At 67.1% G+C, this 14,432-nt stretch overlaps 1 protein-coding gene across 6 annotated transcripts in view; it reads right to left on the minus strand.

The window, feature by feature from the left end:
* Positions 1-14,432, minus strand: part of KCNQ2 (potassium voltage-gated channel subfamily Q member 2) — a 30,547-nt gene that overhangs the window by 10,884 nt on the left and 5,231 nt on the right. For 5 of the 6 annotated variants that reach the window (XM_040988161.1, XM_040988158.1, XM_040988156.1 and 2 more), the window contains exons 2-9: positions 11,591-11,681; positions 11,033-11,159; positions 10,680-10,855; positions 9,887-10,012; positions 4,801-4,911; positions 4,384-4,479; positions 2,247-2,341; positions 1,687-1,716 (exon numbers count right to left, since the gene is read on the minus strand). In XM_040988161.1, coding sequence (XP_040844095.1) covers positions 1,687-1,716; positions 2,247-2,341; positions 4,384-4,479; positions 4,801-4,911; positions 9,887-10,012; positions 10,680-10,855; positions 11,033-11,159; positions 11,591-11,681 — 852 coding nt within the window. The remainder of the gene's footprint in view (positions 1-1,686; positions 1,717-2,246; positions 2,342-4,383; positions 4,480-4,800; positions 4,912-9,886; positions 10,013-10,679; positions 10,856-11,032; positions 11,160-11,590; positions 11,682-14,432) is intronic. The other variant, XM_040988160.1, reaches the window with a different exon arrangement.

The following is a 14,432-nucleotide window of genomic DNA, read 5'->3' on the forward strand; positions in this document are numbered from 1 at the left end:
GGCCCTGCTCCCAGCGTCCACCAGCCAGCCCCAGGGGCGCCTCGGCCCTGCTCCCAGCGTCCACCAGCCAGCCCCAGGGGCGCCTCGGCCCTGCTCTCAGCGTCCACCAGCCAGCCCCAGGGGCGCCTCGGCCCTGCTCCCAGCGTCTACCAGCCTGCCCCCAGGGCACATTTGCCCAGCCCCAGAGTGCACTAGCTGGCCCCCAGGGCACCTTAGCCCTGCCCCCAGCGTCCACTAGCCAGCCTCTGGGCTGCCTTAGCCCTGTCCCAGAGTGTACCAGCTGGCCCTCGGGGCACCTTGACCCTGCCCCGAGTGACCATCAGCTGGCCCCCAGGATGCCTTAGCCTGCCTCCAGTGATCACCAGCCAGCCCCCGGGGCGCCTTAGCCCTGCCCCCAGCGTCCACCTCTCAACTGGGAATGGGGTGTGGCTTGATGCCACAGCTATCGCCCCTCACCCTGTACTGGAGTCACCCCCTCTTCTGACCCAGGGCAGCCACAGACAATAGCAGGTAGTGGTGCCGAGGCAGTTACAAGGGGTGCCCACCGCTTCCACAGTCTCCGACTCACCTTGCAGAACAGGCCCGGGGCTCCCTATATCCAGGCACCCTCCCCAGGCCTAGGTGAATGCCCTGCACTGCGGCCCCAGGCCTGGCTGCCATGTCTCTGTCCCTGCCTCCCAAAGATCCTGCCCCGAGGACCGCCAGCCCCAACTGTCCTCTGGGTACCCTGGGCCCCAGCCCCTGCTCACCGAGCAGCCCCTGAAAGATGGGCCTCAGCATGGGGTTGCCTACCCTTGCCCACCACATTATTCTCCCCCTGCCCCCCCCCCCCGGTCGCCCCAGGGGACAAGCAGGAGCAGGGCAGCCGGTTAGTCAGCTAGTGCTGGGGGTGTCTGTCCAATGGTGCCTGGCCCCTCCCAACCCCGCCACCACAAACACACACACACACAGGCGGGTTAGAGCATCCAAGCCAGACGGAGCCACCATGCCTGGCCACTCACGGCAACAGGGACAGTCACGGAGCCAGACAGGGTCAGATAGGGTCAGGCGGGGTCAGATGGGTCAGGCGGGGTGGGGCCAGGACAGCTCAAGGTCAGATGGAGACCAGAGGGGATAGTCGCTAGGGACAGAGGGACAGAGCGCAAGGCCTTGGCAGGGCCTGACACAGCCTAGTTATCTCTGGCTCATCCTGGATGGCAAGGGAAGTTGTGTGGATGCTGGGCCCGACAATGGCACTGGCTGGGGCCTGAATCTGGAGGAGGGCCGGGCCTGGGATGAGGAAAGTACAGCCGTCGCCCCCCCGCCGCCTCCCTCCGCCCCCTCCCCCCCCCCCCCCCCCCCGTCACCTTCATCCTCTGTGGGGGAGCCCAGGGTGCCCAGGGAGCGGCCCAGGGGCTCCATCCCAGCACAGTGCCCATGAGGGGGCCACAGGAGGCTGGACAGGGCCAGCCAAGCCCAGGGTGCCTGGGGAGCGACCCAGGGCAGCTCTGTCCCACTCTGAACCACGCCCCAGCTGGGCCTGATGGTGGCCCTAGGCAGAGCAAACACCACGGGCGGGGGTAGGACAACGCAGGGAGCAGGCAGGGGAACACACGACCTGGGTCAAGGGCACGAGGGGACAGGAAGCACAGGAAGGGCCGGGAGGACATGGAGCACAGAGCGGCCAGCCGGCCACACAGCTCCTACCTGGAGGCGCCGTAGGTCTGAGTTTGCGAGCTTTGAGTGTTCACACAGGGAGGGGCGGGAGCCAAGGAAACGGGTCAAAAGGAAGCGGGCAGGAGTGAAGGGCAGTGGGGGCAACAGAACAGAGAATTAACACGGTGCCCAGGGCCTGGCAGACAGACGCAGGCCAGGGCTGGCCAGGTGAACCACCAGCAACAGCGGGGCGGGTGGGACTCAGATGACCCCCGCCTGCTCTCCCGAGGCAGCCCCCCGACTGGGGGGGGCAGCCTCACAGGGTCTCTTCCCAACCCCAGCAGACAAACCCCCTGCCTTGTGGGGGGCTCTACCTGCACCCCCAGGGAGGAGCAGACTCCCAGCCCAGGATCCACGGGCAGCCATGGCCTGGGGACATGACCTGTGAGCAGCAGGCCCGCAGCCAGGACTGGCAGCATGCGGGCGCAGGAAGCTAGAGAGGGGCAGAGGAATAGGACCCCGAGATGAGCCCCCAGCCCCCTCCTGGAATGAGAACATTTCAAAGGAAAAAGTCAAGCTCGGTCAGGCAGACACTGCAGATGCCAGCGTACCTGTACATGGGCACGGCCACTGTGCGCTCATAGTACTGCCACGTAGAGTGCAGGTCAGTGCGGGACAGGTTGGTGGCATAGAACCTCCAGGCCGACTGTGGGAGAGACCAGGTGAGAAGCGCCTGCCCATCCACAGCCTCTGCCCAGGGCTCAACCCCCAGGCCCTCTGCCCAGGGCTCAACCCCCAGGCCCTCTGCCCAGGGCTCACCCCCAGGCCCTCTGCCCAGGGCTCAACCCCCAGGCCCTTTGCCCAAGGCTCACCCCCAGGCCCTCTGCCCAGGGCTCACCTCCAGGGCCTCCCAGTCCTCACCCCCAGGCCCTCCCAGCCCAGGGCTCACCTCCAGGGCCTCCCAGCCCAGGGCTCACCCCCAGGCCCTCCCAGTCCTCACCTCTGGAGCCTCCCAGCCCAGGGCTCACCTCCAGGGCCTCCCAGCCCAGGGCTCACCCCCAGGCCCTCTGCCCAGGGCTCAACCCAGGCCCTCTGCCCAGGGCTCACCCCCAGGCCCTCTGCCCAGGGCTTACCTCCAGGCCCTCTGCCCAGGGCTCAACTCCAGGCCCTCCCAGCCCAGGGCTCACCTTCAGGCCTTCTGCCCAGGGCTCACCCCAGCCCTGCCAGGCTCCCTCCAGGCTCCAGTCCTCCCCTATGCCCCCAGCCCAGGCTCCCCAGCCTCCGCCAGGCTCCCTCCAGGGCTCCCAGCCGGCTCACCCAGGCCCTCCAGCCGGCTCACTCCAGGCCTCTGCCCAGGGCTCACCTCCAGGCCCTCTGCCCAGGGCTCACCCCCACGCCCTCTGCCCAGGGCTCACCCCCAGGCCCTCTTCCCAGGGCTCACCCCCACGCCCTCCCAGCCCAGGGCTCACCTTCAGGCCCTCTGCCCAGGGCTCACCCCCACGCCCTCTGCCCAGGACTCACCCCCATGCCCTCGTCCCAGGGCTCACCCCTAGGCCCTCTGCCCAGGGCTCACCCCCATGCCCTCTGCCCAGGGCTCACCCCCAGGCCTTCTGCCCAGGGCTCACCCCCAGGCCCTCCCAGTCCTCACCCCCAGGCCCTCCCAGCCCAGGGCTCACCCCCAGGCCCTCTGCCCAGGGCTCACCTCCAGGCCCTCTGCCCAGGGCTCACCCCCAGGCCCTCTGCCCAGGGCTCACCCCCAGGCCCTCTGCCCAGGGCTCAACCCAGGCCCTCCCAGCCCAGGGCTCACCTTCAGGCCTTCTGCCCAGGGCTCACCCCCAGGCCCTCTGCCCAGGGCTCACCTCCAGGGCCTCCCAGTCTTCGCCCCTATGCCCTCTGCCCAGGGCTCAACCCAGGCCCTCCCAGCCCAGGGCTTACCCCCAGGCCCTCTGCCCAGGGCTCAACCCAGGCCCTCCCAGCCCAGGGCTCAACCCAGGCCCTCCCAGTCCTCACCCTAGCTGGCAGCCTTGGACAGACCTACAGGACATCAGCCTAGACATCCCCTGCTTTGGAGCAGGTTCTGTAGGCAAGCTTGCCCCTCCTGGTCTGCAGCAGTCTGCACTCCAGCCGCACTTGGGCCTGGGACATTCTGCAGGTCAGAGGAGAGGGAGGCGCCCAGACCCAGAGGGCCAGCAGGGGCAGTAGGAAGGGGTGGGCCTAATGTCCTGGCACTCTGGGACCTGAGGCAAACCCTGTCCTGGGCAGCTGACAGGCAGGGTGACCTGGGCAGCAGCCTTCCTCACACAGCCAGCACTGTGGTTTCACTGATGACACCCCACATAGACTGTGTTTCATGTCCCAACTGCCCCACTGCCCATCCAGCTCCCTGCTAACAGCCTGGGAAAGCAGCAGAGGACAGCCTGAGAGCTTGGGCCCCGGAACCTGCTGGAGAGACCTGGAGGAGGCTCCTGGTTCTTCCTGACTCAGCCCCAGCCAGTGTGGCCATCTGGGGAGTGAATGAATGGATGGAACATCTAGTTCTGCTTTCATATAAACATCATGAAAAATAAACAAACAAAACAGTTGCTTGGAGCATAGGCCGGTTCTACTCCAGCAGTGGGGCAGGGGTGGCCAGCGCAAGGCCTGGCAGCTTGAGTAGGACCAGTGCCCCTATACCCCCTAGGCCGTGAGTGGCTGGACACCACCCAGGCCCTGCTCCCACCTCCCTGGGCCTTGCACCAGCCAGCTCACCTGGATCAGGCCAGCTGCCGGGTTCCGCCTCTTCTCAAAGTGCTTCTGCCGGTGCTGCTCCTGTACCTTCAGGGCAAAGCCAGAGCCCAGGATACCCTGCGAGGGGGCAGGGTCAGCTCAGGCCACGTGCCCGCCCAGCCTCCGTGCAGCAGGGTTGTCCATGCCAGTGTCTGCAGCCTGAAACCGGGAGGCCCTGGAAGCCACAGCCCCACACAAGGCTCCATCCAGTGACCAACAAATTTCAGCAGGATGATGGGCCTGGGCACTGGGGCCAGGAGGTGACCATCCCCAAAGGCCAGCAGCCCCTGCCCTGGCTCCATGGAGGCTGGATCCCACAGAAGCCCACAGTGGAGATGGCCAGGGCAGCCGAGTAGCCCCATCTGCAACGGGGGCGGGGGAGGGGGACTTGGGACTCACCGCAGGCAGCGCAAAAAAGGAGACGCCGATGAGGGTGAAGGTGGCAGCTAACAGCCTCCCGTTCCAGGTCTGGGGGTACTTGTCCCCGTAGCCAATGGTGGTCAGCGTGATCTGGGGACAGCACAAGCTGATGCCACCAGTGGCTGGGGCAGAGGCCTCTTCCCCATACTGCCCATGTGGGGCCCCAGGGCGCCAGGGTCAGTGCTGGCTGCCTTTCCCCACATCCCCTGCCCTGTGTGTGAGGGGGTCACCGTGAGAGCCCCAGGAGCACAGCACACAAGAAGGAGAAGCAAGGGGGGACTCCTGATCCTTTGCTGAGGTCACCCAAGGAGCTCGGGTCCTGGAGGGTGGAGGTGGGGGCAGGCTAGAAACAGTGGGCAGCCAGTGGCAGTGGACAGGAGGGTAAGGAAGAGGGTAAGGAGGGGACCATCCCCCTGAGAGGTCCATAGATGGCCCTGAGGCTCCTGGAGAGGTGGCCAGGCCACCTGCTGACTGAGGGGGCCTGGTGCGGGGCACAGTGTGTGGGGACAGGTCTCCAGGCCCTGACTGAGGGGGCCTGGTGCGGGGCACAGTGTGTGGGGACAGGTCTCCAGGCCCTGACTGAGGGGGCCTGGTGCGGGGCACAGTGTGTGGGGACAGGTCTCCAGGCCCTGACTGAGGGGCCTGGTGCGGGGCACAGTGTGTGGGGACAGGTCTCCAGGCCCTGACTGAGGGGGCCTGGTGCGGGGCACAGTGTGTGGGGACAGGTCTCCAGGCCCTGACTGAGGGGCCTGGTGCGGGGCACAGTGTGTGGGGACAGGTCTCCAGCTGCTGACTGAGGGGGCCTGGTGCGGGGCACAGTGTGTGGGGACAGGTCTCCAGGCCCTGATTGAGGGGGCCTGGTGCGGGGCACAGTGTGTGGGGACAGGTCTCCAGGCCACCTGCTGACTGAGGGGGCCTGGTGTGGGGCACAGTGTGTGGGGACAGGTCTCCAGGCCCTGACTGAGGGGCCTGGTGCGGGGCACAGTGTGTGGGGACAGGTCTCCAGGCCCTGACTGAGGGGGCCTGGTGCGGGGCACAGTGTGTGGGGACAGGTCTCCAGGCCCTGACTGAGGGGGCCTGGTGCGGGGCACAGTGTGTGGGGACAGGTCTCCAGGCCCTGACTGAGGGGCCTGGTGTGGGGCACAGTGTGTGGGGACAGGTCTCCAGGCCCTGACTGAGGGGGCCTGGTGTGGGGCACAGTGTGTGGGGACAGGTCTCCAGGCCACCTGCTGACTGAGGGGCCTGGTGCGGGGCACAGTGTGTGGGGACAGGTCTCCAGGCCACCTGCTGACTGAGGGGCCTGGTGCGGGGCACAGTGTGTGGGGACAGGTCTCCAGGCCCTGACTGAGGGGGCCTGGTGCGGGGCACAGTGTGTGGGGACAGGTCTCCAGGCCCTGACTGAGGGGGCCTGGTGTGGGGCACAGTGTGTGGGGACAGGTCTCCAGGCCCTGACTGAGGGGCCTGGTGCGGGGCACAGTGTGTGGGGACAGGTCTCCAGGCCCTGACTGAGGGGGCCTGGTGCGGGGCACAGTGTGTGGGGACAGGTCTCCAGGCCCTGACTGAGGGGGCCTGGTGCGGGGCACAGTGTGTGGGGACAGGTCTCCAGGCCCTGACTGAGGGGCCTGGTGTGGGGCACAGTGTGTGGGGACAGGTCTCCAGGCCCTGACTGAGGGGGCCTGGTGTGGGGCACAGTGTGTGGGGACAGGTCTCCAGGCCACCTGCTGACTGAGGGGCCTGGTGCGGGGCACAGTGTGTGGGGACAGGTCTCCAGGCCCTGACTGAGGGGGCCTGGTGCGGGGCACAGTGTGTGGGGACAGGTCTCCAGGCCCTGACTGAGGGGGCCTGGTGCGGGGCACAGTGTGTGGGGACAGGTCTCCAGGCCACCTGCTGACTGAGGGGCCTGGTGTGGGGCACAGTGTGTGGGGACAGGTCTCCAGGCCCTGACTGAGGGGGCCTGGTGCGGGGCACAGTGTGTGGGGACAGGTCTCCAGGCCCTGACTGAGGGGGCCTGGTGCGGGGCACAGTGTGTGGGGACAGGTCTCCAGGCCCTGACTGAGGGGCCTGGTGCGGGGCACAGTGTGTGGGGACAGGTCTCCAGGCCACCTGCTGACTGAGGGGGCCTGGTGCGGGGCACAGTGTGTGGGGACAGGTCTCCAGGCCCTGACTGAGGGGCCTGGTGCGGGGCACAGTGTGTGGGGACAGGTCTCCAGGCCCTGACTGAGGGGCCTGGTGCGGGGCACAGTGTGTGGGGACAGGTCTCCAGGCCCTGACTGAGGGGGCCTGGTGCGGGGCACAGTGTGTGGGGACAGGTCTCCAGGCCCTGACTGAGGGGGCCTGGTGCGGGGCACAGTGTGTGGGGACAGGTCTCCAGGCCCTGATTGAGGGGGCCTGGTGCGGGGCACAGTGTGTGGGGACAGGTCTCCAGGCCACCTGCTGACTGAGGGGGCCTGGTGTGGGGCACAGTGTGTGGGGACAGGTCTCCAGGCCCTGACTGAGGGGCCTGGTGCGGGGCACAGTGTGTGGGGACAGGTCTCCAGGCCCTGACTGAGGGGGCCTGGTGCGGGGCACAGTGTGTGGGGACAGGTCTCCAGGCCCTGACTGAGGGGGCCTGGTGCGGGGCACAGTGTGTGGGGACAGGTCTCCAGGCCCTGACTGAGGGGCCTGGTGTGGGGCACAGTGTGTGGGACAGGTCTCCAGGCCCTGACTGAGGGGCCTGGTGTGGGGCACAGTGTGTGGGGACAGGTCTCCAGGCCACCTGCTGACTGAGGGGCCTGGTGCGGGGCACAGTGTGTGGGGACAGGTCTCCAGGCCACTTGCTGACTGAGGGGCCTGGTGCGGGGCACAGTGTGTGGGGACAGGTCTCCAGGCCCTGACTGAGGGGCCTGGTGCGGGGCACAGTGTGTGGGGACAGGTCTCCAGGCCCTGACTGAGGGGCCTGGTGTGGGGCACAGTGTGTGGGGACAGGTCTCCAGGCCCTGACTGAGGGGCCTGGTGCGGGCACAGTGTGTGGGGACAGGTCTCCAGGCCCTGACTGAGGGGGCCTGGTGCGGGGCACAGTGTGTGGGGACAGGTCTCCAGGCCCTGACTGAGGGGCCTGGTGCGGGGCACAGTGTGTGGGGACAGGTCTCCAGGCCCTGACTGAGGGGCCTGGTGCGGGGCACAGTGTGTGGGGACAGGTCTCCAGGCCACCTGCTGACTGAGGGGCCTGGTGCGGGGCACAGTGTGTGGGGACAGGTCTCCAGGCCCTGACTGAGGGGGCCTGGTGCGGGGCACAGTGTGTGGGGACAGGTCTCCAGGCCCTGACTGAGGGGGCCTGGTGCGGGGCACAGTGTGTGGGGACAGGTCTCCAGGCCACCTGCTGACTGAGGGGCCTGGTGTGGGGCACAGTGTGTGGGGACAGGTCTCCAGGCCCTGACTGAGGGGGCCTGGTGCGGGGCACAGTGTGTGGGGACAGGTCTCCAGGCCCTGACTGAGGGGGCCTGGTGCGGGGCACAGTGTGTGGGGACAGGTCTCCAGGCCCTGACTGAGGGGCCTGGTGCGGGGCACAGTGTGTGGGGACAGGTCTCCAGGCCACCTGCTGACTGAGGGGGCCTGGTGCGGGGCACAGTGTGTGGGGACAGGTCTCCAGGCCCTGACTGAGGGGCCTGGTGCGGGGCACAGTGTGTGGGGACAGGTCTCCAGGCCCTGACTGAGGGGCCTGGTGCGGGGCACAGTGTGTGGGGACAGGTCTCCAGGCCCTGACTGAGGGGGCCTGGTGCGGGGCACAGTGTGTGGGGACAGGTCTCCAGGCCCTGACTGAGGGGGCCTGGTGCGGGGCACGGTGTGTGGGGACAGGTCTCCAGGCCCTGACTGAGGGGCCTGGTGCGGGGCACAGTGTGTGGGGACAGGTCTCCAGGCCCTGACTGAGGGGCCTGGTGCGGGGCACAGTGTGTGGGGACAGGTCTCCAGGCCCTGACTGAGGGGGCCTGGTGCGGGGCACAGTGTGTGGGGACAGGTCTCCAGGCCCTGACTGAGGGGGCCTGGTGCGGGGCACAGTGTGTGGGGACAGGTCTCCAGGCCCTGACTGAGGGGCCTGGTGCGGGGCTGCCTCTACCCTGTAGGCCCTGACCACTAGAACTGCAGGTGCCAGTCGGGACAACAGTATAGAAGGCTCCAGAACGGGTCAAGCACCAGGGCCACCTGCCCAAATCCCTTCTTAACTAAGTGTGTCTGAGGGTGCAGCACACTGCTTCGCTCCCCAAAACCTCAACGGCAGCAAGGTGGGGACAGGGGAGACAGATGCGGGTGGGGTCGTGGACACAGCCCAGCATCCACAGTGCCCGCTTCAGAGTCGTTTTCTCGGAAAGCAGCAGTGTCAGTGGCCCCGCCTCAGCCACGAGACACACTGCTCCAGAGGCCAGGAAGACCCCGGGGCAGAAGAGGGGCAGTGAGCACAGGGCTTGGGAGGGGGGCCAACAGCACGTGGACAGCAAGGCTCCCAGCCACCGACTGCCCACAGCAGTTGTCTCCAGAAGGACAGACCGGCCAGGCCAAGGACCATGGCCACAGGACCCCCCAGGATAGTGATTGTGCCCGCCCGTGCCCACCTCAGGGCACAAGATCCATGCAGGCTTGACCAGGGTGGGGCCTCCATGTCCCTGGCTGACCACTGAGCAGCTGGGTCCAACGTGGGGTCTGCCCTCTGACCTCTGCCTCCTCTGGCAGGGAACAGCAAGATCCTTCTCAAGACCCTGAGCGGGCTACTGCCCTGCAGGGGAAGGAGCTGGGTGGGGCTGGGCTGTGCTGGGAGCAGCTGCCCCTGGGCTACCCAAGAAGCTGTGGGACCCTGGGTGGGGCTCCAGCTGCACTTAAGCCCAGGTGAGCCAGACTGGGGTGGGAGCCGCAGGGAAGGGGCTGGCAGCCCTCCCTCCCCTGTCCCCCCTGCGTGGCCAGGAAGATGCCCCACAGAGTTCCCCTCCCCTCTTGTAGCTGGGCGGCAGGTGTTGTAGCCATGGGCAGCCAGCAGGGACCCCGGGGGACAGAGCAGGTGCTGTTGGGGGGTACACAGCAGGAGTTGGGGACTCACCAGGCCCCACCAGAGTGCATCAGCATAGGTATCAAAGTGGTCGTTCTCGCCCTTCTCTGCCAGATACACCAGGAAGGAGGCCAGGATGAGACAGAGGAAGCCAATGTACCAGGCCGTGACCAGCTCCTGTGGGCAGCGGGCAGCGTCAGCAGCCCCGGCAGCGGGCCAGTGTGAGGCTTAGCCCCAAGAACTCTCCAGGCACAGCTCCGACACCCCAACACACACAGCGTTCAGAGACGAAGGGTGAGCCCCACCTTCTCCCCATCCCGGGCAGGAACAGGGAAAGGGGCTGAGCTCAACACAGTGGGGCCTCACCCGTAATACAGGATGCATGGCCCCAGCCCATTCTACCGGGCACAACCCCAGCCCCCAGCCCACCAGGCCCCCACAGTCCCCAGCCCACCAGACCCCCGCAACCCCCAGCCTCCCACAGCCCCCAGCCCACCAGCCTTCCACAGCCCCCAGCCCACCAGCCTTCCACAGCCCCCAGCCCACCAGACCCCCCCAGCCCCCAGCCCACCAGACCCCCACAGCCCCCAGCCCACCAGGCCCCCACAGCCCCCAGCCCACCAGACCCCCACAGCCCCCAGCCCACCAGGCCCCCACAGCCCCCAGCCCACCAGACCCCCACAGCCCCCAGCCCACCAGACCCCCACAGCCCCCAGCCCACCAGACCCCCATAGCCCCCAGCCCACCAGGCCCCCCAGCCCCCAGCCCACCAGCCTCCCACAGCCCCCAGCCCACCAGGCCTCCACAGCCCCCAGCCCACCAGGCCCCCAAATTGCTCGCTCACCTTGCTGTGGGCATAGACCACAGAGCCCAGCAGCTTCCAAGTGCCACCCCTTCGGTCCATGCGAATCATACGCAGGATCTGCAGGAACCGCAGGCTGCGCAGCGCTGAAGTGGCGAAGACGTTGCCCTGGGAGCCCGCGGCCAGCACCGCGATGGAGGCGATGAGCACCATGATGTCTGCGGACAAGTACGTGGTGTCTGCAGGGACCGACCTGGCCTGCTTCCCACGCCTTGCCCACCAAGGCCGCTCCTGCCCGCCCAGGCCCCGCCCACCCTGCAGCCCCGCCCACACCATGGCCGGCCCCGCCCACCCTGCAGGGCCACGCCCCTGGTGGCCACGCCCCCGCCGCTCACCAATCACACAAAATGGCTTCCGGGCGAACTTGAGCCGCCCCCTCCAGCCGCGGTAGCGGCAGCAGCAGCCGGCGGCCCAGATCCGCACGAAGTACTCCACGCCGAACACCACGATGGTCACGATCTCCTGCAGACACAGCGCAGCTGACACAGCGGCCACCTGGCCTGGGGACGGGGGCCACAGCGCAGGAGGCCTCTGCCGGGCACTGCTCAGCCGCCAGCCACCCCAAGGCCCCAAGGCCTGCAGCCCGGCCCTTCCCTCTGCGACCCGGCCAGGGGCGCGGCCTCCCGGTGGGCAGCAGCACCGAGTCACCCCCCCCCCGTTGCCAGGGTACACCCCATCACGCAGCCGCACCCCTGGCTTCCACCTGTGTAGGACACCCAGGGCTGTGGGCGAAGGGCTGCCTTAAGAGAACCCAAGGGTGGGCAGCGCCAGACCCGCCAGGACGTGGAGAACTGGAGGGCGGGCAGTGGTGACACCTCTGGGAGGAGGGTCGGCTGGCGGACCTGCCAGTCTGCGAGCGGGCCAAGCGCGGTGGGGAGGCCCCGGGCACTCACTAGGATGTAGAGGGCGCCCTCGGAGCTTTTCTCGTATTCCTTGATGGTGGAGAACACGGACAGCACCAGGCAGGAGAAGACCAGCAGGAACCTGGGAAGATGCAGGCGTGACATGGTTGCAGGTGGAGCTGCCCACAGCCAAGGGGTCGGCAGCCCACTGAGGGCCACGGTCTGAGCAGCCCAGGCGGGTGGAGCACAGAACACGCCCCAGCAGAGCCTGCTTCCCACGGGGCCTTAGCTTTGTCCACATTTCTGCACTCGCGAACCTGGGTCCTGACCCAGGTAGGTGAACGTGGCAACCATGTACTTAGTGGGAAGCTACTGGGGGACAAGTGAACGGTCCCACCAAAGATGGGCACACCCCATCCTCACTGCACACAGTAGGCCCTCAGGGAGCCCCATCCTCACTGCACCTTAGGTCCTCAGAGCCTCCTGTCTGTAGCATTCTGTCTCCCCCCTTTTTGTGGGGTGCTCTGTGCTCCCTCACGTCTGACTGAAGGGTTGGTCTGGGATTCCTGCAGGCACGTGGCCCCGGGAGCAGCCAGGGAATCCGCAGGATGGTGACCTCTAGGGAAATCGGCCGCGGCAGAGGCCAGCACAGGCTCGGGTCCTGGGGCCAGGCATGGCAGCAGTCCCTACGCCTCCCGCTGAGCCCCACAGGGTCCCCCCGGGCCTGGCAGACATTTAGCACTGCCACCAGGAACCCCAGGCCGGGGGCACCTCCTGGGGCAACACAGTGGCTGACTCCTCTGGCTTCCGGGGGTCCCGGTCAAGGGCAGTGGTGTTGGCAGTGTCCACCACAGACTCAACACTGCAGGGAAATGGTCACATTTCAAACTGCAATTAATTTCCTTTTCTCGCGGTTAATTTATTCAATTAGCAGAGCCTGTGCCTCTGGCTGCAACTCCCATGCCGCAGCCAGGGCCCTGGAGGCCCGGGCAGTGGGCGGTCCCGGGGCAGGAAACGGGGAGAGGACCAGACCTTGGCTTGGTCAGTGGACAGGTAATCCTGGCAGGCCTCCCAGAGGAGGTGAACATGGGGCCGAACACTGCAGGGGCTGGTGAGTGGAGAAGGAGAGGCAGCAGACCACAGGCCCCTGGGGCCAGGCACTGCTCTGTTCAACAGCTGCCAGATCAGGCATCTCAGAATGTTCTGGAAACCCCGGAGGCGGGGCACACATGACAGATTCAAGGCTCCATGGCCCCTTCTGGGGGATCACGGGGACAGAGACTGTGAGACATTCTGGAAGGTGTAGACCGGTGCAGGTAAGCACTGGGGTTGGGAATTCTGCAGTGGAGACATGGGGCCCTGAGGTGTCTACACCCCTCTCCTGGGCCTCACCAGAGGGGACCCACCCCCCAGGAGGAGCTGTGTGGCAGAGGACTGGTCCAGGCCCGGTCCCACAGCTGGGGAGCCACCTGGGGACTAAATCAGGGTACAGAGCCATATGGGTCAGGCCATTGGGAAGTGGCTACAGCTCCCCCACCTCCAACCAGCCTGAGCATGCCACAGGACTGCGAGGGGGTGCTGGTGAGGGGACAGCCTCTGCCACCGCTCCCAGCCACACCGCACCGAAAGCCCTTCCTACAGCCCCGTCCAGCAAGGGCCAGGCCGGCGGGCCAGTGGAGCTACACACAGCAGTCAGCTGCAGGGGCTTCTCTGGCAGCTGTTGCCAAGGAGACGGGCACAGCTAGCAGCTGGTCCAGACCCCGGACGGGGCAGCAGGGACCTGGGCCAGCCCGGCCAGCTCCTGGCTGTTGAGAGCAAGCAGCTGCTGGGGTAACCATCTCCCCAACCTAGCCTGCCCCCGTGGGGAGGGTGGTGGTCACCCCACCTGGCAGTAGTAGGTACTGAGGGCCAGGTCCCCTCTCTGAGAGGAGGGCGGGGTCCAAGGACGAGCCTTGGGGGGGGGGGTCTTTGGGCAGGTGGAGGCACAAGCAGCCAGAGCCCCCTCAGCAGTCTGGCACAGGAGCCCTGGGGGTGCACATTGTGCTTGGCTTGCACTCAGGAACCTCACCCAAGGAACCTACACCCCACCCCGGCCCCCACCCAGGTCCAGTGCCCCAATGGCAGGCCTGCTGTGGCGGCTACCCTGACCTCACCTGCTGGGACAGATGTTGAGCCGGGCTCCAGTGCAGAGGAAGCTGCCTGCTGCGTACTGAGACATGGGGCGAGTAGACACGTCTCACACAGCCAACTCTGCCCCTGCTGTGGCCAGCGAGCAGCCCAGGCCAGGCTCCCGGGGGCCCCTCTGCTGTCTTGTCCATTAGGGCCAGCCCCAACCACGGACTGGAATCTAATTTTACCAGCTAATGAAGTGCCACGCTGCCAGGACCTGCAGCCACCTCTGCCGTGCCAGTGAAGCAGGCGGCGCCATGCCTGAGGCTGTGCTGGCCCATCCACAGAAGAGAGCCCGGTCTAGGACCAGGGTATGGTCCCCCTCAGCAGGGCAGGCCCTGGGCCCAAGGCTGGGGACCAGGAAACCACAGCTTGCAATGCTCAAGGCCCAGCTGGGCACCTGGGACCTTCAGGGCTAGTCCTGGCCGGCCAAAGCCCTCCCTGCCCCGAGCAGCCCTCCGGTCAGCACCCAGGACAGCACCTCTGGCCAGGTCTCTTGCAGTTAGCACAGTCCCTCAGTAATCCCTGGCCATGAACATCTTATCTGGGCAGCCTGAAGGACCAAGAACCACAGCTGAGCATTCAGGAGACCCCTCGACCAGCTCTGCTGACAGAGGAGGCGTAAGGCTGCCCCATGGCGTCTGTCAGCACTTCCCAAACACCAACCCTGCCTCTCAGCCCAGGGTGCCCAGGACCCCCACTGCCCAGGGGCTGAGCTGTGCCA

The sequence above is a fragment of the Ochotona curzoniae genome, unplaced genomic scaffold (genome assembly GCF_017591425.1).
Source record: "Ochotona curzoniae isolate NIBS_2020 unplaced genomic scaffold, NIBS_Ocur_1.0 contig_48, whole genome shotgun sequence".
In the NCBI taxonomy this organism is placed as follows: domain Eukaryota; kingdom Metazoa; phylum Chordata; class Mammalia; order Lagomorpha; family Ochotonidae; genus Ochotona; species Ochotona curzoniae.